Here is a 22,727-nt window from a genome sequence, read left to right as displayed (position 1 = left end):
AGGTAAAAGAGGTGAATGAAATCTTAGAAAAATTAGAGTTAATAGATATATGGAGAAAAATAAATAGGGACAAGAAGGAATACACTGTCTTTTCAGCAGCACATGGTACATTCACAAAGATTGACCATATACTAGGTCATAAAAACATGGCACACAAATGCAGAAAAGCAGAAATAATAAATGTAACCTTTTCAGATTATAAGGCAATAAAAATAATGATCAGTAAGGGTACATGGAGAGCCAAATCAAAAGTTAATTGGAAATTAAATACTGATTCTCCAAAATCGGTTAATTAGAGAACAAATCATAGAAACAATTAATAGTTTCATTGAAGAAAATGACAATGATAAGACATCCTTTCAAACTTCATGGGATGCAGCCAGAGTAGTACTCAGGGGAAAATTTATATCCTTGAGTTCATAGATCAATAAATTAGGGAGGGCAGAGTTCAATGAATTGGACATGCAAATCAGAAAACTTGAAAGCAAACAAATTAAAAACCCCCATAAGAAGACCAAATTAGAGATCCTAAAAATTAATGGAGAAATTAATAAAATCAAAAGTGATAGAACTATTGAACTAATAATAAATAAGACTAGAAGCTGATATTTTGAAAAAACAACAAAATAGACAAAGTACTGGTCAATCTAATTAAAAAAAGGAAAGAAGAAAACCAAATAAACAGTATCATAGATGAAAAGGGGGACCTCACCTCCAATGAAGAGGAAATTAAGGCAATCATTAAAAATTATTTTGCCCAATTACATGGCAATAAATATGCCAATCTAGGTGATATGGATGAATATTTACAAAAATATAAATTGCCTAGATTAACAGAAGAAATAGAATTCTTAAATAATCCCATATCAGAAAAAGAAATCGAACAGGCCATCAAAGAACTCCCTAAGAAAAATCCCCAGGGCCTGATGGATTCACAAGTGAATTCTATCAAACATTCAAAGAAAGCTAACCCCAATACCATACAAACTGTTTGACATAATAAGCAAAGAGGGAGTTCTACCAGATTCCTTTTATGACACAAATATGGTACTGATTCCAAAGCCAGGCAGGTCAAAAAAGGAGAAACATAACTACAGACCAATCTCCTCAATGAACATAGATGCAAAAATCTTAAATAGGACACTAGCAAAAAGACTCCAGCAAGTGATCAGGTAGGATTTATACCAGGAATGCAAGGATGGTTAAATATCAGGAAAACCATCCACATAATTGACGATATCAACAAGCAAACCAACAAAAAGCACATTATTATCTCAATAGACACAGAAAAAGCCTTTGACAAAATACAACACTCATTCCTGTTGAAAACACTAGAAAGTATAGGAATAGAAGGGTCTTTCCTAAAAATAATAAACAGTATCTATCTAAAACCATCAGCTAACATCATCTGCAATGGGGATAAACTAGATGCATTCCCAATAAGATCAGGAGTGAAACAAGGATGCCTATTATCACCTCTACTATTTAACATTGTGCTAGAAACACTAGCAGTAGCAATTAGAGAAGAAAAAGAAATTGAAAGTATTAAAATAGGCAATGAGGAGACCAACCTATCACTCTGTGTGGATGATATGACAATCTACTTAAAGAGTCCTAGAGAATCAACCAAAAAGCTAGTTGAAATAATCAACAACTTTAGCAAAGTTGCAGGATACAAAATAAACCCACATAAGTCATCAGTATTTCTATATATCTCTAACACATCTCAGCAGGAATTAGAAAGAGAAATTCCATTCAAAATCACCTCAGACAATATAAAATACTTGGGAATCTATCTGCCGAGACAAACACAGGAACTATATGAACACAACTATAAAACATTCTCCACACAACTAAAAGTAGATCTGAGCAATTGGAAAAACATTAACTGCTCATGGGTAGGACAAGCTAACATAATAAAAATGACCATCCTACCCAAACTTATCTATTTATTTAGTGCCATACCCATCGAACGTCCAAAAAAAAAGATCATTCAGTCAGTCTTTTAACACTCACCACAAGGTCTGTCTAAGCAAGGATTCTAGTGACACCAGGCCAGCTCCATCTCAGCTGACTTCACCAGAGAGAGTTCCAAAGGGCCTCTCTCCAGAGGGACAGAGTCCCCTCAGAGGAGCTCCAGCGAGATCTCCTTAGAGATTGTCCTCCAAGAGCTTCCCTTCTCCAGAGCCTCTCTTAAGAGATTCTTCCCAAGCGATCCTCATCAGAGATCCTCCAAAAGGATTCTCTTTCCTCAAGAGATTCTGCTTCTTATATAGGAGGTTTTTCTCCTATGTCACCTCCCCCTAAGTCCTTACATCTACCAATCACTGTAGACGTTTTCCAAAGGACTGCCCATCTGAATTCTTGCTAAGTCGACAAATCTCCTCAGTAAGTCTGAACTAGAAAAAATGCTGCTGTGTCGACTAATCTCCTCAGTATGTCTGAACCAGTGAAAACACAGCTGAGTCAACTAATCTTATTAAGAGAAAACTTGCCTGACCCTTTTAGGTACCTAGCATCTCATTGTATCAATTCTAAAAAACAGGCATGGCTCAAAGAACTCCTTGCCTTATTATAAGCATGGGTCCAAGTACTTTCTTTGTTTAGCAAGGAGTTTTCTCCCCTAAAGCAGTCTTAAGTACGGGTGGAGTAGAGGTCCTCCCATAGCAAGGATTTTTCTCCCCTAAAGCAGTCTTAAGTACAGGTGGAGTAGAGGTCCTTCCCATAGCAAGGAGTTTTCTCATCAAAATGGGGAATGTTCCCAGGCCAATGGGGAAATTTTTTAACATTCACAAGTCTGAGAAATTTCAAGGTTTACAATATGAATAGGCAATTTTTAGTCAAAGAAATCAAAACCATTACTAAGCACATGGAAAAGTGTTCTAAATCTCTGATAATCAGAGAGATGCAAATCAAAACAACTCAGAGGTATCACCTCATACCTAGCAGATTGCCTAACAGGGCAACTATGGAAAGTAATGAATGTTGGAGGGGATGTGGCAAAGTCGGGACACTAATTCATTGATGGTGGAGTTGTGAATTGATCCAACTATTCTGGAGGGCAATTTGGAACTATGCCCAAAGGGCGATAAAAGACTATCTGCCTTTTGACCCAGCCATAGCACCGCTGGGTTTGTTCCCAAAAAAGATAATAAGGAAAATGGACTTGTACAAGAATATTCATAGCTGCGGTGTTTGTGGTAGCAAAAAATTGGAAAATGCCCTTCACCTGGGGAATGGCTGAACAAATTGTGGCATATGTTGGTGATGGAATACTATTGTGCTCAAAGAAATAATAAAGTGGAGGAATTCCATGGGAACTGGAACAACCTCCAGGAAGTGATGCAGAGTGAGAGGAGCAGAACCAGGAGAACAATGTACACAGAGACTGATATGCTGTGGTACAATCAAATGTAATGGACTCCTCCATTAGTGGTAATGCATTGATCCTGAACAACCCAGAGGGATATAGGAGAAAAAACTATCCACATTCAGAGGAACAACTGTGGGAGTAAAGAAAAGAAAAACAACTGCTAGAATACATGGGTTGAGGGGGGTATGATTGGAGATGTAGACTCTAAGTGAACATCCTAGTGCAAATACCAACAACAGGAAAATGGGTTCTGATCAAGGACACATGCAATACCCAGTGGAATTGTGCATCGGCTATGGGAGGGGTTGGGAGAGGGGAGGGAGGAATAGAAAATGATTTTTGTAACCAAGGAATAATGTTTGAAATTGACCAAATAAAATAATAATGTCAAAATAAAAAAAAGAAATTATCAATTATTTCTATGACCTACACTTCTAATTATTTTTTTTTAAATCCCTGTCTTCCATCTGAGATTCAATACTGGCAACATCTAGGCAATTGAAGTTATGTAACTTGCCCAGGATCGCACAGCTAGGGAAGTGTCTGACGTCAGATTTCAACCTGGCACCTCTCTAGCTGAGCCACCATTCACAGAGCCATCTAGCTGGCCCCCAACTAATTTTTAGTCTGTGCAATTCCTTTCTTATTTTTTGTTTAAATTTATCTAGGTCAGAGAGGGGGCAAATTGAGATCTTTTTTCTATGATAGTTTTTCTATTTCCTTCTGTAACTCATTAACTTTTAAGAATTTTAAAATGTTTTGCCATTTATTGCATATATATTCATTTCATTATAGAACTTTTTACATATGGTACCTTTTAGTAAAACATAATTTCCTGTTTGTCATGTTAGGTTTGTTTTTGATTTTTACATTTTGTTTTTGTGATTATGATTGCCACACCTGCTTTGTTTAATTCAAGTGATATATAATTGATTCTACTCCTGCCCCTTATTTTAACTCTGTGTGTGCCTTTCTATTTCAAGTATATTTCTTATAAACAATTTCTTGTTGGATTCTGATTGCTAATATATTCCACTATCCTCTTCCATTTTATGGATGAGTTCATTGCATTCACAATTATAATTGCTAAGTGTATATTTCCTATCTTTTTTATTCTAATACTTTCCTTCTCTTTTTTGCCCTCTTTGATTGTCTATCTTGCCTCTGAGCACTGCTTCCCTTTATTTTCCCTCCTCCTTATCTCTTTTCTTAACCCCTCTCTTACTTGGTTTTCCTTCCTTCCTTTTGAAATCATCCAAATATAATAAAATCATATCCAGGCATGTATCCCCCAAATAATAGGTAATATTTAAATATATATTTAACATATAATAGGGATACATTTTAACCTTTTTTAGACCCTTATGATTTCTTACTCATAGTCACCTTCTTGTGCTTCCCTTGAGTCCAGTGTTTGAATGCCAGGTTTTCTGTTCAGCTGGTTTTTTCATCAGGAATGCTTTAAAGTTCCGTATTTCATTAAATATCCTCTCCTCCCCCACCCTGGTATGATTATTCTTAGTTTTTCTGAGTAGGTTATTTTTGGTTATCCTTTGCCTAGATCCCTTGCCTTTGCATATTCCAAACCCTCTTTCCCTTTATAGTATTGACTAATAAATATTATGTGATCCAGACTGTGGCTCTTTAGTATTGGAATTCTTTCTTTCTGACTGCTTGCAATCTTTTCTCCTTGATCTAGGATTCCTACTTTAATATTCCTGGGATTTTTCATTTTAGTTTCTTTCATGAGTTGACCAGTGTATTCTTTCAGTTTCTACTTTACTATATAGTTGTAAGATATCTGGGCAGTTTATGATACTGTAACTTTTTTTTTTGTTCATGGTTTTTCAATTAGTCTAGTGAATGATCTTTTTTTGTTTTAAACCCTTACCTTCCATCTTGGGATCAATACTGAGTATTGTTCCAAGGCAAAAGAGCAATAAAGGCTAGGCAGTGGGGGTTAAGTGACATGCCCAGAGTCACAAAGCTAGGAAGTGTTTGAGGGCAGATTTGAACCCAGAACCTCTTGACTCCAAACCTGTCTGTCCACCAAGTCACCCAGCTTGCTCCCTCTTATCTCTCTTTTTAAATAAATTATTTTAGACACTTTTTATTTTTATTTTCAGATCCAAATTTTTTTCCTCTCTTCATCCCCTTCCCCACCCACTGAAAACGCAATAAATACAATACTTGTTATACATATGATGTCATACAAAACATGTTTCCACAGTAGCCATGTTGTGAAAATTAAAAAGAAAAGAAAAAGTGAAAAAAATTTCTTTAATCTGCACCTAGGGTCCATCAGTTCTCTATCTGGAGATGGATAGTATTTTTTCATTGTGAATCCTTTGGAATTGTCAGGTATCATTGTATTGATCAAACTGCTAAGACGTTCACAAGTTATTATCTTTACAATATTGTTCATACCCTGTACATTGTTCTCTTGGTTCTGCTCATTTCACTTTACATCAGTTCATACAAGTCTTCCTAGGATTTTCTGAAACTTTCCCTTTCATAATTTCTTATAGTACCAACAGTATTTCATCACAAGTTCATGCCAAACTATTCCCTAATTGATGGGTTTCTTATAAGTTTTCAGATTTTACCACTGCCAAGTTTATGTGCTGGCCTAAAGAATGGAGTTGCTGCTCAAACGTCTGTGCTGAAAACTGCACAGCGATGTTTCTAGAATTTTTTTTTTTTTTGGTGAGCAACTACTCATCTTGAGCTTTATGCTCAGTTGTAGCTGCTCTTCTACTTTGAATCTGTGACTTAGAACTGGGTAATGGATGGGTGATAAGACTGCCAGAGGGCACCTGTTTCTGTGTCTAGAACAATTACAAGAGTCCTCTGGGATCTCTTTCTGCCCATGTGTCCTGCCCCATGCTCTACCTAGGTTCCTTTTTGGTCCCTGGGCACAGAAATGCTCTCTCCCATTGCCACTATATTGTTCCTGGACATCTCCCACCATAGTACCATTTATAAAGCTTTTCCTAAGTTGCCCAGGTGGAAAAATGATTCACTATGACTTTTTTCTTGGCTTTCCTAATTAGAATTCAATCTGGTTAGGGTTGTGGAGTTGTTGTGGAGAATGTATGTTGGGAGAACTGGGCAAAAATGGTTCCTCCTACTCTGCCATCTTGAATTTTTTCACTATAGTTTGCATGCTCCACTTTTTCACCTTTTTTTGAAAATCAGGCAAAACTTGCCTTTCTCTTGTTCAGCAACATTTCTCCATGATTTTCCAGAAAATTACTGACATTTACTCAATAGGTACCTCCTTTGATTCTTTCAGTACCCCAAGGGGCTATTTGGCTGACTAGTAATTAAACTTTTTGGTTGATAATAGTTTGTTTTTATATTATTCATAATTCAAATGTTCCTTGTGACAGAATAAAATAGTGGAAAGGTTGGTAAAACTAATCAACATATTATAAAAATCTGACAATGCAACACAGCAAGTGATTTTTAATGCAAGAAGAACATCTAAGTACTCTATTATAGCTAAAATCAACTTTCTATTAGCTATTTCTTTATAGGCCTTTCTAGCCCAATGGTCATCCTTGGTAGAGATTTCTCTATTATCCATTATTTGCACTATCCAGCTTAAACACTGCTTTTGTGTACCTTCTTTGATCCTTTTTTCAATGTAGCGAAGAAGAAAATGTTGGAGGTTTTTTTTTAAATTATTATTCTTAATAGTTCTACCAGCCTTACCTCATTCTATGATTATCTTCCTATGGTAGCTTTTAATATCATTCCATGTTTTTCTTGCCTTTGCTTCCATTTCCTGCATATGTATTCTCAAAATTTAGGTTTGTTGATAAGTTCCCTGTTGGTTTACATAGATCTCCTTATCTTTCTCTTTGAGTTGTTTATTTTTGTGCTTTCAGAATGTTATTCTTAAGCATTCATTACTTTTTTTTTTTTTGCTGATTTCTCAGGTTGAGTAGGATTCTATCTATTCTTCTGAACCCTGGGACAGTTGCCTGTTTAAATTCTTTGCTGTAAATTCCTAGATGTCGAAGTAATTTACTCTAAGGGTCCCATAATTTCCATTTTATTTACCGATTCCTCCTTGGTGGAGAGAATTAAGTCTGGAATAAAAGCACTTATTTCTAGACCTTTTGAAGGATAAAGAAAAGATCATTAAGGCCTGCCAGGAGAAGTTTTTAGATGCTCCCTTTTGTCATTGTTATAACATGTTTCTGGGTGAGGTTTGTGATGTTTTCTGGACTACTTATCTATTTCCTCAGTTTATATTATGAAAAACAGCAGCAGATACCAATAACAATCCCTTTAGATTCTACCTCCATTGATTGTCATACAAATGCTTCTCACTGTACTTCACTAGTTCTACAATTCTCTGTCTTCTCATCCTTTAAAAAACAAAACTATATTCTAGTTCATGGGTCCCATGCCACTAAGTTTCAGTGATATTGCTAAGATCAACATTTTATCTTCTTGGGATCTGAAGTCCCTTTTCTGTTGTTCGTCAAGTCTGACTCTTCATGTCTTCTTGGACCATATTGCCCATGGAGTTATTTTTGGCAAAGATACTGGAGTAGCTTGCGTTTTCTTTTCCAGTGGATTAAAGTAAACAGAAGTGAAATGACTTACCCAGGTCAGATAGCTAGTAAGTGTCTGAGGCGTTTGTTATCTATTTTATAAGTGTCTCAGAATTTTATTGCAAGGTCCTTTCTTAGATCTTAACTATTTTTTTTGGGGGGGGTAATATTTACTTCTTTGAGTTTACTTGGCTTTCTCTTCTTTTCCTATTCAGTTTAGAGCCCTTTTGATTAGATTTGTACAATTGTAGGTAAATGAGTTGTGGTGGTGGTGTTTTTTTTTTAATAGTCCTAGTTAGGTACACTCCATCCCTGTCCAAGAACATTTCATTTCACTGTTTTATACAGTGATTCAGAAATATAAATCCCATTCTCAGTTATCATCCTTTTAACTAGCTCTTCATTATACAAACCTGTGTGCCTCTTTGGAAGCCTTTGCCTTTTATTGGTACAAATGATAATAAAAACGGCATATATACTTTGAAGCCTTAGCATCTCTTTTACAAGACATCATAAGTACAAGTAGTTGAATCTTCTTTAGAGAATTCAGTGCTGCCTTGTGTAAAGGGCACCTTATCTTTTACTTAACTACAGCCATTTCTTGGTCCTTCTTCCCTTTATCCTGTGTCATATTCTTCTATCTTTTATCATTCTGATGCAGGTTAGGATTCCCTTTTCTCTCTTTTCCCCCTAAACCTTTACTTTCTGTTTTAGAATCCATGTTATGTATCAGTTCCAAGGCAGAAAAGTAGTAAAGGTTAGACAATTGGTGTTAAGTGACATACCCAGATTCACACAACTAGGGAGTGTCTGAGACCAGATTTGAATCCAGGATCTTTTATTTCCAGACTAGCTATCTATTGAGCTACCTCTCCTCCCTTTGCTTTATTAGATCATTTTCCTCCTTTGTTTTTACATTGAAGCAATTTTCTTATTGTTTTTTTTTCCTCCTTGATAACTTGGAGAGTAGAGGAGGCATTCCTTGAATTACTTTACTTTTCCTTGCATAGTAACAAGAAAGAGTGGTCCTTCATTTGATAACAGCAAAATTCTCTCTTCTCCAGAGATCCTATGCCCTTTGTCATTCTTGCCAACTTTTTTTTTTTTTACAAATAAGTCACTGAGGTTTGGAGCAATTAAGGGACTTCCCTTAGATCACACAGCTAATTACTGGCAAGAAGAGATTAGAACATTGATTTCTAGCCTTTTCTAGTCCAGTGTTCTTTCTACTACATTGCATATTGGAATGGTCTAGTTGTCATTTGAGTATTGACTATACCAGGTTTGATCTGAGTAAAGATGAGTGCTATAACCAGGAGCATGAGAGAGCAAACTGCCTGTCTTACATCTTTAGAACACAGCTTGGATTGTGGGTGGGTGGGTGGTGGCCTTATCCCCTCACTTCTTAAGCTGTGGAGGCAGGGGTAATGCCTCCCACATTGACTAGTCTGGGTGCTGTGGGACCTTATTTGCTTCCCTCTTAGCTGTCCTCTGAGCTAGGAGTCATGGTGACTGGCACCTGGGTGTTCTCTGCATCAGCTTCAGAAAGCCTAAGCTGTTTTCTTTTCCTCTCCTTACAGGGAGTGTGTGGAGCAGCTGTGTGAATCTACTCCAGTCTGTGTTTACATGAGGGATGAGGTAGGTTAGCAGCTTTTTCTGGCTCAATAACTCCCATTCCCCCCCCACACCTCCAAGCTCCCCCCCCCCCCCCCGAATTCTGGCTTCCCTTTCCCTATGACCTCTCCTAAATCACTATACAAACTCAATGCCACTTTCCAACCTGGAAAATTCTCTCTCTTTCAGACCTTTCTTCAAAGTTAAGACTGAGAGAAGTTAGATCTTTTCAAAGCCTGATGTGTTTTATGGAAAAAAGGGGGGGGGGGGTGGAATGAAGCTCAGGCTTCGTTGGAACATAACCATAGACTGCCCGGGCGGCTGCTCCTATAAACTTCACTCAATGCTCTGTTTGTTTTTTCAATGTCTCTCAAAGCCCAAGAGTCACAAAAGTGGTTTTGTTTTAATAAATATTTGCTTTGCTCCATGTTTTGATCTCTTTCAAAACCTTTTGCAGTGTGGAGGTTTTTTGTGTGATGTTCAGTTCTGGTGTTTGAAGCCCAGCTTTTCCTCCTACCAGCTCCTCCCTCCTTTTCCCTCCTCTTCTTTTTTCTTTTTCAATCTTTCTTTCTCAGAGTGATACTTGGGAAGGTACCCCCTTTAGTTCTAGATCTCTCACAATGCCCAGGTCCCTGTTGCTTGTCTTGACCCTGAGCAAAGGTCCTTCCCTATGGAGATTGATGAAAATTTAAGATGCTCAATTATTTACAGTGCAGTTTGACTTCCAAAAATAATTTTGAAAATGCATCTGACTCATCTGTCTTTCCCTTTATAGCACAGTGCCTAGCACATATAGTAAATTCTTAACAAATATCTACAGACTGACTGAAAGAGTCTGAGAAGAGGTTGCCTTGATTGTGGTTAAATAGGAAGAGCTTGACTAGAGCAATGATGATTAAAAGTTGTCCAACAATCATTTTTTTACATATATGTAAACTGAGCCTAAGAAGGGACTAGTGAAAGCACTAGAGCTCTGATTTTCTCTTAAACTACTGTTCTTGAGTCTCTTTCTTTTAGAGACTCAAGTTGGGTCCAGAAAAATCCAATATTTGTCTAAAGTTTGACATTTCCTGCTGTCATCTTTTAAGAACGAGATTATATACATTGTTTCTGTGCTATTCATTGCACAAAGATATTATCTGTTCTATTTTCTTTGATCTTATGATTTGAGAGAGGCACACAGACATGTTTATAAGAAATATGCCTTAGAATGAAAATGTTAAATTAATGCATTGATTTAAAGTAAAGCATGTGTCATAGATAGGTCAAATGAAAAAACTTAATTTGGGGGATTATGGGTGGGGAGTGGCAGAGGGTAACAGATTTTTGTATCTAGATGACATGAAAAAGACTTCTCAGCAGTCCATCCTTCTGATCTTTCTTTTGAAAGACTTCTTGGAAGAGATGGGATTTCATGAGCCTCCTAGCCAGAAACCTTCTGTCTGGAGGTAATGGCTACAGCTAGACATCCTTAAGAAGTGAAATGTTGACCTGTTAGTGCAGGAGAGACTTCTAGTTTTGGAACTTTGAGGAGGAAACTGTGGGTATCCGAAGTGAATTTGTTCCCCCAAAAGTCAAAAAGTATGTTGGAACCAGCCTTTGGATCTCTAGGACTGAAGCATTCAGGACAGTTCAGTTTAGGTCTCTAGTCCTTTTTAATATGGCTGAAGAAGTGTAGTTTTCATGGTTCACATCATCCTCATATGCAGGATTTCCCTTGTTCCATGTCTCTTTTCTGCATCCCAGGGGTTAGAGCGCTTTCATGTACCTCAAAATAGAATGCTAAAAGCAGTGCCTCAAAGGAGGTTAGATGGGATGTGGTCTTGTATCACTTTTTTCCCCCAGAAAAACCTGAAATGATCTTACTTTACTCTTCAGGGAACTTTAAAGAAATCTTTCCCTTTGGATAAACTGTTCGACTTCTGGATTAGTCTAATTGAAATGATACACAAATGATCCTGTTTCCTTTTTTTCACTTATTTTGCCTAGAAAAGCTACTTTAAAAAAACAATGATCTGGCCATTACACTGTTCAGATCCCTGTATTAAGTTTTTTGAAGACAGTGGTAAGAAAGAGCATCAATAATCCTATTGTTTTTGTTGCCTAAAAACAGCTGAATTAAAGCAATAGGGGATATACCTTTTGTCCACTGTCTTTGTTATTATTCATAAGCAATTATTGTGTGCAAGACACTATACTAAGGGTAAACACTACTTTAAAACAAATTTTAGGTTCTTTTACTTCATGAAGGAAAAGTAAAGTAAGTGAATGAGCAAACCCAAATATTGAAAATTTGTTATGACAGAAGATAAGATTAGGATAAAAAATGAAGCAATAAGGGAAAGGCAGAACTGAAGGGAAACCAGATTTAAATTTCTTAAGGTACCAGGAAGAAGGGAAAGGGTTGAGTTCTCATTACTAAGGAACAGTTAGGTGGCTCAGTGGATAGAGCCAGATCGGGAATTCTGGGGAGTGTTGGATTCAAATGTGGTCTCAGACACTTCCTAGCTATGTCATCCTGGGCAAGTAAGTTACTTAACACTAGTTGCCTAGTCCTTACCATTCTTCTGCCTTGGAACTGATACTTAGTATTGATTCTAAGACAGAAGGTAAGGTTATTTAACTAAAAAAAGAAAAGAAAAGAAAAAAGGAACACTTTGGGAGGACTTATTGGCCCCTTCCTTTTTTTTTAAACTTCCAGCTATGTCTTCCAGAACCCATTCTCATGATATTTTCTTTTTCATGAGCCATCCTATAACAACAACAGTAAAATAATAGCTAGCAATTATATAGTGCTATAAGGTTTGTAAAACACTTCACATGTATTTTATTCTCATAATAACCCTGGGAGGTAAGTGCTATTATTCTTCCCATTTTACAGATTAGAAAACAGATTAGAAAAATTGGAGGTTATGTAACTTGCTTTTGATTATGTAATAAATTAGGCTGGGTTTTAATTTAAGGCTTCCCCATTCTAGGCCCAACATGTTATTCATTATGCTACTTAGCTATCTGTAAAGTTTAGTTCTCTTTACCCTCTCTAGCAATGGTGATTATACATTATAACACATTTATATCATTCCCACTTCATCTTCACTCTAGAGAAGATGGGATTGAAATTTGCAGGCAAATCAAATTGTTGTGAGCAATTCCTATCACCACCCCCAATTTTTGAATAATTGGAATGAACATTAAAGACAACTTGTACCCTAAGAAGTCAGCCTTGATCAGGATGAGGCTCAAGAACCATTTTGCCTTGGTAATTCGGGGGGAGGTAGAGGAGTGAGTATAATGGAGTTATTAGATGTATATGAGTGGCAGGTTTCCTCTTAGCTCTTAACTAAGGGGACTATTTTCTCTTCCCCTAGGCTGCCTACCCAAATCCTTTACCTAGGAAATGGGACTATTCTTGGGTAGCTCAGAGAGAACTCAAATTATAGGAAAGAATACTAGGGAACCTCAGCTCTGGGGGTTGGGAAGGGAGAGTATCAAGATCTTTGTGCATGTAGGACCAAGATTAAATTCCTATATTGTATTGAGACAAACTAGACATTAATGCTGATTAGATTATGGAAAACTAACAAAGAAAAGAGAATGACTAAAAATTGGAATTGGCTGTGTAAAAGAAATACTGATTACAGTCATTTATGGAAACTGCTTGCCATTTATGCCTAATTACCATGTAGCATAGTAACAATTATGCATATCCTTAAATGAGTCAGTTTAACTTTCGTAAATTCTACTTGCTGAAAATCTGTTCATATATGCTCAGCATTTGTGGATTTTTTTGCTCCAGTAACATGGTTGTGTATTTTTAACTTTATTTTTAAATTTTTAATTGTTTATTTGTTACATTAAAGTTCCCAGGCATCTTTTTGAAATTTTTCTTTTTTCTTATTCTGAAGTTGACAAATATCAACCAACATTGTTATATCAGTCAATGATCATTATTTCCATATACATAGAAAAGCAGGAAAAGAATTACACGTAAAATTGTGACTATATTACAAATAGATTTCATTTTTTAAAAGCTATACCAGTTTCAAAGCTGTCCTGTGACTTCTGAGTTCCATTTTTTTCTTTACCTTTTTAAAAAAACCTTTACTTTTGCCTTGGAATTGATATTAACTATCAGTTCCAAGACAAAAGAGCAATAGGGCTAGGAATTTGGGGTTAAGTGACTTGCACAGGTTCACACAGCTAAGAAGTGGCTGAGGCCAGATTTTTTTTTTTATTTAAACCCTTACCTTCCATCTTGGAATCAATACTGTGTATTGGTTCCAAGGCAGAAGAGTGGTAAGGGCTAGGCAATGGCGGTTAAGTGACTTGCCCAGGGTCACACAGCTGGGAAGTGTCTGAGGCCAGATTTGAACCTAGGATCTCCCATCTCTAGGCCTGGCTCTCAATCCACTGAGCTACCCAGCTGTCCCCGCTGAGGCCAGATTTTAACCTAGGATCTGCAAACCTGGCTCTCTATCCACTGAGCCATGTAGCTACCCCATTTTCCATGCCTATTAAAAAATGCTAGTGACTCTCTTCTTTTTTGGTATCATTATTATATTGATTCATTTGCCATAATATACTTAGCCATTCCACAGTTGATGAACAGATGCCTTACTAATTTCTAACTCTTTGTACAACAGAAAGTCTTGCTGTTTTGGGGTTACTTCCCTCTTTCTTTGATCCTTGGGGTATATGTCTAGTAGTGATATGGAAGGATGGAAGAGTATGGATAATTTAGTCACTTTTTTGGCATAGCTCCAAATTGCTTCCCAGAAAGATTAGACCCATTCAAATCCACCAACAGTACATCAGTGTGCCCATCATCTTGTAACCTCTCCAACAATTGTCATTTTCCATTTTAGTTATTACCTTTGCCAATCTGATGGTGTGAGGTAGAATCCCAGAGTTGGTATTTTTAGTGATTTGCATAATTTGCTTAGTCATGTTTCTCTTTTGATAACTGCCTGTTCATATGTATTTATTGGAAGATGGCTTTTATTCTTATATATTGGAATCAGTTCTTTATATATATTGGATACCAGACCTTTATCAGAGAAATTTGCTATAAATATTTATTCCCAGTTCCCAATTTCCCTTCTAATTTTAACGACTTTGGATTTATTTGTATAAAAACTATTTATTTTTATATGATCAAAATTGGCCCATTTTATTTTCTGTGAAACCTCTCTATCCCTTGTTTGGTCATTTTATATGCATGATTTCAAAAATTCCCAGGTATTTATATTTATATTTCCCTTTCTCTAATTTGTTTTATATCTAGGTCACATACCTATTTGGAGCTCTTGATTTTTGGTCTGAAGAATTGGTACAAACCTAATTTCTGCCAGACTGTTTTATAGTTTTCACAGCATTTTTGGTCAGATCATGAGTCCTTAACACAGTAGCTGGGATCTTTGAATTTTTCAAACACTAGGCTACTATGTCCACTTATCTCTGTGTTGTGTTCCTACTCTGTTCCACTAATCTATTCTGAATATTTTTAAAGTAGTTCCAAATAATTTTTATGAGTACTGCTTTATAAGATGGTTTGTGATATGCTAGATTCCATTTCTCCTCCCCCCCTTTTCCCATTATTTCTCTTGAGATTTTTGGTCTTTTGTTTTAAAATACATTTTATTATTATTTTTCTAGGTTTATAAAGTAACCATTTGATAATATGATTAGTATGGCATAAGTAAATTGATTTAGCTGGCATTGTTCATTTTTATTCTATTAGTGGAAATTAACTATGAGCATTTGATCTGTATTTCTATAAAGTGCTTTATTGTTGTAATCATGTAATCTTTGTGTGTATTGGTACTTGGACTCCCAAACATTTTATGCATTCTGTGGTTGTTTTGAATGTAAATTTCCTTTTTTCTTCCTCCTCAATCTTGTTTGATAATATATAAGGGCTGATGATTTTTGCCTGTTTTGTATTCTGCTACTTTGCTGAAGTTATTTCTATTAATTTTTTATTGACTCTCTAGAATTCTGCAAAAAAGCTATAATTTTGTTGATGATATGTATATATACATATAATTTTTTAACATTAGAAGGAACATTAATCATTAAAATCATTTTTAGGTTTAATTTTTGGCTTCTGATTGAAGTCTGCAGAGTCTTTTTGGGCATGTGTCTCTCTCATAGTCTGGAGAAGGACATGATAAGGACTGAGAACCAGTAGTTTGATCTTGACATCTTTCTCTATTCTTCCCTAAAACATTTTGATAGAGCCCTATTGTTCTCAATGTATCATCATCAGTTTTCAGGCCCCTATTATACTAAGGGATTTTTCCGGAGGCATTCGTCAAATCTCTTGGCTATATTATTCTCTTTATCTCCTTCTAGTCATTGACCTCCTTGTTGACAAGGTTGACCTCCTTGTTTTATAGATCAGCCAGCCATAAAATGAAAGGGTCTTTGAGAGATTGTCTAATCTGTCATTTAATTTAATTAGTTAATTTATTTTTAAGCTCTTACCTTCTATCTTAGAATCCATACTAGATATTGGTTCCAAGGCAGAAGAAAAGTAAGGATTGGACAGTGGGGATTAATTGACTTGCCCAGGTCACAGAGCTAGGAAGTATGAAGCCATATGTGAATCCAGGACCTCCTATCTCTAGGCCCGGCAGTCATCCATTCTGCTACCTAACAACTGCCCTAATCCAGTCATTTTATGAATCTGGAAATGTGGTGCAGAGAAATTAAATGACATGTTAATGACATATCTGAGATTAGAATATATAAGTCTTGACTCCTATTACTCTTTCAGAAATACACTTTTCTGCCATTTCATTTATGAGAAAGTCAAAAGATTGTAAGGAAAAGCATTATATGATAACAGGGTATTGGAGGAAGGACTTTGACCCAGCAAGGAAGGTGGGAACTTTATTTTAAATGAGAAAAGACTAAAAAAATTACAGTTAAAAGCGAGCTAGAAGAGAGGCAGTGTAGTTTAATGGAGAGGACACTGTACTTGGAGTCATCAAAAATCTGGGTTCAAATGTTACCTTGGATACTTATTAGCTGTGTGACAAGTCATTTAATAACCCCATGCCTCAGATTGAGGATTTGGATTGAGTGAGTTCTCGTCCCTTTTAACTCTAAATCTATGATCCTTCGATAATTCTCTTAGGAGATGTCTGTTGCATGACTTCTAGCCAACCATCTTCTAGATATCTTGGACAAAGGTATATATTCTCTCTCCCATTTTTGTCTCCTTCCAGATAACTGGGAGAGCTGCCTTACAGAAGACCACACTGAAGTCACTGGGCTTAACTGGAGGCAATGCCATCATCAGGTCAGGTGGAGGAAGTTAGTCTTCCTGTCAAAGACTTTTATTTTGTGTCTCTTTTTACTTTGTAAACTTACAGTGGTAAATTGTTTCAGACAGCAGAAAAATGCATTAAAAAAAAAGTTCAAAGGCAAAAAGAAAAAAAGCATCCTCACAGCAATTACTACATTTGCCTGTTTATCTAAAACTGTTGCCCAGATGTGTTTCCTATGGTTGCAGATGTTGGTTCAGGCTTTTTACAATGTTGTTTGGGTACGAAATTTTTTTTAATGTATTATGAATTTGACAAACATCAAGTAACATGAATATTTCCACCTACAAAGAAGAGCAGAATAAGAGGATTGCATATGAAACCTTGAATTACAGCTTTTTAAAAAGTACATAACAAATTTAACCTTTTATTCCAAGGTTATCCTGCTTGGTATTTTTTGTTTGTTTCTCTCTGTAACTTGTTTTTTTTTCTTTGTGGGTGCAGATTAAAAGAAGTATGGTATTGTTTATCAATTGGGTGGAAAATACAAATCATTTGTGTGGGATAGCTCTTGAGTTTAACTAAAAAAATTTTTAAAGCCTGATTCTGAGCTCTCTTTGGGAAGCTGGTTCCTGTGGCTCCGCCTGCTGGTTGGGTTTGAGATCAGTTCTTCTTGACTAGCTTGGGTTTAAACCCTATTCTAAATAAATCATTTTCTAGTTCCTTAGAGGGCGGTTATTTCACTTGTGTGTGATATGGATTGCTTTTTATAATGCAGAGAAAGAAAAATAGACCAAATCCTCTGTTGTTGAGAATCGGGATAATTGGATTAACTTACTGATTCCATCAAAAATCTCCTAGGCTTGTAATTTATAAAATGAATATTGGGGTGACCCATTTCAAGAGGTAGAATTGTGGAGTGCTTTGAAAGTACAAAGCTTTGTTTGGAACTGATTGCCCATTGTGACTATGGGCTGGGGAGTGGGACTTAGGAGATCTTAGGGAGCAATGAAGGATTCCTCCCCCCTCCCCATTTCTATCACTGCTTATTATTGCCTTGGTTTCTCCCAAAAGGTTTTCCATGAAGTGTGATTCACCTGGAAAGCAGGAGCCTATGGTTCCTAAGATCAAACTCTCAGGAAACCCTGTCCCATCTGTCTCTGTTGATCAGACCACCAGCAATCCTCTGCATTCTTTGAGCTCCGATGGGCTAAGCAGTGGTGATTTGAGCCGACCAGATGATGCTATTGCTTCAGGGATCAGCCAGATAGATTGTCGGGGCCTTAGACGGTTGGATGATGAAATGAAGCTGAGTTCCAAGGAATCAGTATCTCCTCCTTTTGTTCCTTTCTCTGGGGGCGGGCAGCGTCTTGGAGGTTCCTCTATGCCTTCAAGATATTCAGTGCCATCGTCAACCAAGGTGCCAAAATCCCTCTGTAGTCCTGGAGGTCCTTCTAAACCAAAGAAGTCTAAGCCTGGCCAGGAGCAGGAACAAGAACCAGAACAGGTAAGAGATATTTTAGAAATTTTAGCGTATGTGGGACTTGGGGTCCTTTTAAATCTGTTCTTCCATCAGCACTGTGGGCAATAACTGTGAGTTAGAGGAAGGATACTTTTCTTTGTACAGTGGTTTGAATATTGGAGAATGAATGAATGAGACATTTGTAATACATATGAAGTTCTATACTGAGTGCTTGAAATTCAAATATAAAAGGAACATTTCCTCCTTCTAAAATCTTCTATTGTAACGGGGGAGATAATATATAAAGGAGATTGGAGGTAGGGAAGAATATTTTGATTTGGAAAGTTACTAGTGTGGTGATGGGAATCAACAGTAATAAGTTAACATATTCTTTTCAATATTAATAGCAGGTTTTGGTGGGTAAAGGTGGGAAGACGTAGAACTGAGAATCTAGGAGGGTAAGGATTACCGTGGCTTGTAAAGTGAGTCTCAGGAGCTGCTTACTAATCAGGACAGTGTCAAGGCTGGAGATTTGGAATATCTGGTTTTTAGAATCAGATCTTTCATGTGGTGAATTTGAATTAACAGCTTCACTCTTACTTTCTTTGATTTCTGACAATGAAAGGAGAGGTATAACTTGCTTTTATTTTTCTAGTTTATGAACTAATTCAGTTTTTAAACCTGAACCCATTTCCCTGACCATCACCTAAATATACTTCCTTTTGTTTTCAGTTGATTCATGTTCAGGGAATGTAAATTAATTTGAATTTTTGCTTAAACAGAGCAGAATGTAAATGCAAAATTTACTGTTAGAAATCAGAATGTATTCTGAAATTCTCTCTTGGGTGCTGAGAATTCAAAGACATGAATGAAACAGGTTCTGCCCTTCAGCAACTTAAGTTTATAGGGAGATGGGATGCAACATGAACATAAATAAATGCAAAATAATTTTAGGAGAGAGTGATAATAATTAGGGGGCTCAGGAAAGACTAACATGGAGGATGTAATAAGAACCTAAACTGAATCTTGAAGGAAGCTCAGGATGAATGAATATTTTTCTGGTGTGGGGCCTTTATGAAGGTAGAGAGGCTGAGAGATAGATTTTCAGATTTGGGGAATGATTTAAGTAGTTCACATTCTCTGGAATGTAGACTTTGTGAATGAATGAGTAAAGGAAAAAACATTCATTAAGAGTTCAAATAAAAGTTGGCAGTAGTCCTTTCCTTTAAGGAGCTGATGTTCTGTGAAGGAATCTTAACTCATACAAGCTGTTGAAGTAAGACTTTTGGGACTTAGTGAATATGGAGGCTAAAGTTGGAAATGGGAGAATAGAACAAGGAGACCAATGGTGTGGAGGTGACCAAAAGTGTTGTGGTAGCTTGGTTTGGAGCAGAATAGAGTAAAAGGTTTTTTTTTTTTTTTAGACCTTTGGTCCTAGAGTTCCAGTAGGTACTACCAGGGAAGTGACCTGGCTATCTGACTTCTTAGCAAAATAAGGTGAAAGCTCACCTGTCAAGAGCATCAGATTCTAGGGCTGAAAAGCAAAGATATATGAAATAAGCATGTAAAAGGTAGGTGTGAGCCTCCACACTGTAGAGGAAGCCAGACTGAGTAATTTGTCTTTTACCTCAAAGGCCCTAGAGAGCCACTGATGATTTTTTTAAGACGTGATTGTGACATAGTCAGGTATATGTTTTAAGAATATTCATTTGCCAGTCTGTGGAGCATCTAAATAGTATAGACAGATTAGGAGACTATAGCAATAGTGTGAAGGTGAGAGGTATTAAGGAGTAGATTAAGGTAGGCACTGTGTGAGTGGAAGTGCCAAGTGCTGTGCTAAATGCTTTACGAATATTATCTCATTTAATCCTTACAACAGTCCCAAGAGGTAGGTACTATTATTGCCACATTTTATAGATGATGAAACAGGCAAATAGAGGTAAAATGACTTCCCTAAGGATATATAGCTAGTAAGAGTCTGAGACCAGATTTGAACACATGATTCTTTGACCTTAAACTCAGTGTTCTATTTATTCCCTGCACCACCTAGCCCTGTGTTGGCAAAGCTATGGCAGTACAGAGGGCATTTTTTGCATGCCTCATTCCTCCGCCTAGCCGCCCAATGTGAGTACTTCCTCTCTTCGTTGTCAGGGAGCTGTCTGTCTTGTGGGCGAGGAGGGGAGGAGGGGAAGCTCACAGGCATCTTGAAGTTGTGCTTTGGGCACACAATCTTGAAAATGTTTGCCAGTGCTGACCTAGCCCTTTGTGATGGGTCTTGGTAGCTACTTGGATATGGAGAGTTGAGGGAGAGAGAAGAGGCAAAGATAACCCTGAGATTGTAAGCTAGGTCACTTAAAAGAATGGTGGTACCATCAGCAGAAATTGGAGAATTTGGAACAAGGAATTTTTTTTTTTAGTTAAAAAAAAAGCAAGAAGCAGCAGCATTTATTTTATCTTCTTCATACCCACTTTTCCCCATCAGAAAGAAAATAAAGAAATCTTTCTGCCAAATATGCCTTGTCAGGAAAAACAGATTCTCACATTGGCCGTGCTTAAAACATGTCTCATTTTGTATATGGAGTCCTTTGTCTCTCTGTTAAGAGGTTGGTAACATGCTTCATCATGAGTCCTCTGGAATTGTGGTTGGTAATTGTGTTGAAAAGAGTTTTTAAGTCCTTCAAAATTGTTTTTACAGTGTTATCATTATACGAATTGTTCTTCTGGTTCTGCTTACTTCATTCTCTTGTCATTTTATACAAATCTTCCCAGGTTTCTGTGAAACTGTTGCTTTTATCATTTTTTACACCATAATGGCATTCCATTACATTCTTATATCATAAAATGTTCAGTCATTCTCCAGTTGATAGTTACTCCCTGAATTTACAGTTCTTTACCAACACAAAAAATGCTAAACTATTTTTGTGTATATAATTCTTTTTCTTTTTTCTTTGATTTTTTTTTCTGAGGTATAGGCCTTGTAGTGGTATTGAACCGTATTCCCGTTTCCTTATTTGTAAAATGGGAATAATGATAGCACCTATTTTCAGATGAGATAATATTTAGTCACTTTGGGAATAAGGGTTTCAAATTGCTTTATAAGAGTGACTGAACCAATTCATAGCACATGTACTTGTTTCCTGTAGCCCCTCCAACACCTATCATTTACCCTTTTTGTCAACTTTGCCAATATGGTGGGTTTGATATAGAATTTCAAAGTTGTTTTGTTATGTACTTTTCTTTTTTTTATAGTGTTACACATTTTTCTAATTATTAGTGATTTAGAGCATTTTTTCCCATGGCTATTGACAGTGTGCTTTCTTCTCTTGAAAACTACTGTTTGATTATCTTAACAACTGGAGAATGAAATAAAAATAAGAAATTCTTTTTTTTTCCCTTTAGAATATTTTTCCATGGTTACATGATTTGTGATATCCCACCCCCACCTCCATCTTCCCCCTTCCCAGAGCTGACAAGCAGTTCCACTGGGTTATACATGTATCATTGTTCAAAACCTATTTCCATGTTGTTCATATTTGCAGTAGAGTAATCTTTTAACATCAAAATCCTAATCATATCCATATTGAACTACATGATTGATCATGTTTTTCTTCTGCGTTTCTGTTCCCATAGTTTTTTCTCTGGATGTGGATAGGATTCTTTCTCCTAAGTCCCTCTGGATTGTCCTGGGTCATTGCATTGCTGCTAGTAGAAAAGTCTATTACATTCAGTTGTGCCATAACATGTCAGTCTGCATCAGTCCTAGAGGTCTTTCCAGTTCACATGGAATTCCTCCAGTTCATTATTCCTTTCAGCACAATAATATTCCATCACCATCAGATACTGCAATTTATTCAGCCATTCCCAATTGATGGACACCCCCTCATTTTCTAATTTTTTTGCCACCACAAAGAGTGTAGCTATGAATATTCTTTTACAAGTCTTTCTCCTTATTATCTTTTTAGGGGGTACAAACTCAACAGTGGTATGGCTGGGTCAAGGGGTAGGCATTTGATTAAAGCCCTTTGTGCATAGTTCTAAATTGCCCACCAGAATGGTTGGACCAATTCACAACTCCCCCAGCAGTGTATTAGTGTCCCAATTTTGCCACATCCCCTCCAACATTTATCACATTTCCTTTGCTGCCATATTGTCTAGTCTGCTAGACATAAGGTGTACCTCAGAGTTGTTTTAATTTGCATTTCTCTAATTATGTGGGATTTAAAACACTTTTTCATGTGCTTTTTGATGGTTTTGATTTCATTATGTGAAAACTGCCTATTCATGTCCCTTGACCATTTGTCAGTTGGGGATTAGCTTGATGTAAAAGACTTAGTACAGTGCCTTGCTACAGTAGCTTATTCCCTTCTTCCCTGAAATATTTGTCAAATGGTGAGTAGCTGGGGTCCTTGGGTTAATATTGAACATTAATGCTATATCCT

The 22,727-nt window shown here is 36.7% G+C and overlaps 1 protein-coding gene across 5 annotated transcripts in view; it reads left to right on the top strand.

The window, feature by feature from the left end:
• ASPSCR1 (ASPSCR1 tether for SLC2A4, UBX domain containing) overlaps window positions 1-22,727 on the top strand; it is a 157,618-nt gene that overhangs the window by 52,409 nt on the left and 82,482 nt on the right. For all 5 annotated transcript variants that reach the window (XR_008916438.1, XR_008916439.1, XM_056817320.1 and 2 more), the window contains exons 5-7: window positions 9,522-9,579; window positions 16,788-16,861; window positions 17,901-18,333. Coding sequence is in view for 3 of the 5 variants with exons in the window: in XM_056817320.1 (XP_056673298.1) it covers window positions 9,522-9,579; window positions 16,788-16,861; window positions 17,901-18,333 (565 nt within the window). In the remaining 2 variants the exon portion in view is untranslated. The remainder of the gene's footprint in view (window positions 1-9,521; window positions 9,580-16,787; window positions 16,862-17,900; window positions 18,334-22,727) is intronic.

This window comes from Monodelphis domestica, chromosome 2 (genome assembly GCF_027887165.1).
Source record: "Monodelphis domestica isolate mMonDom1 chromosome 2, mMonDom1.pri, whole genome shotgun sequence".
Lineage (NCBI taxonomy): Eukaryota > Metazoa > Chordata > Mammalia > Didelphimorphia > Didelphidae > Monodelphis > Monodelphis domestica.
This window is presented reverse-complemented; position numbering and strand designations above follow the sequence as displayed.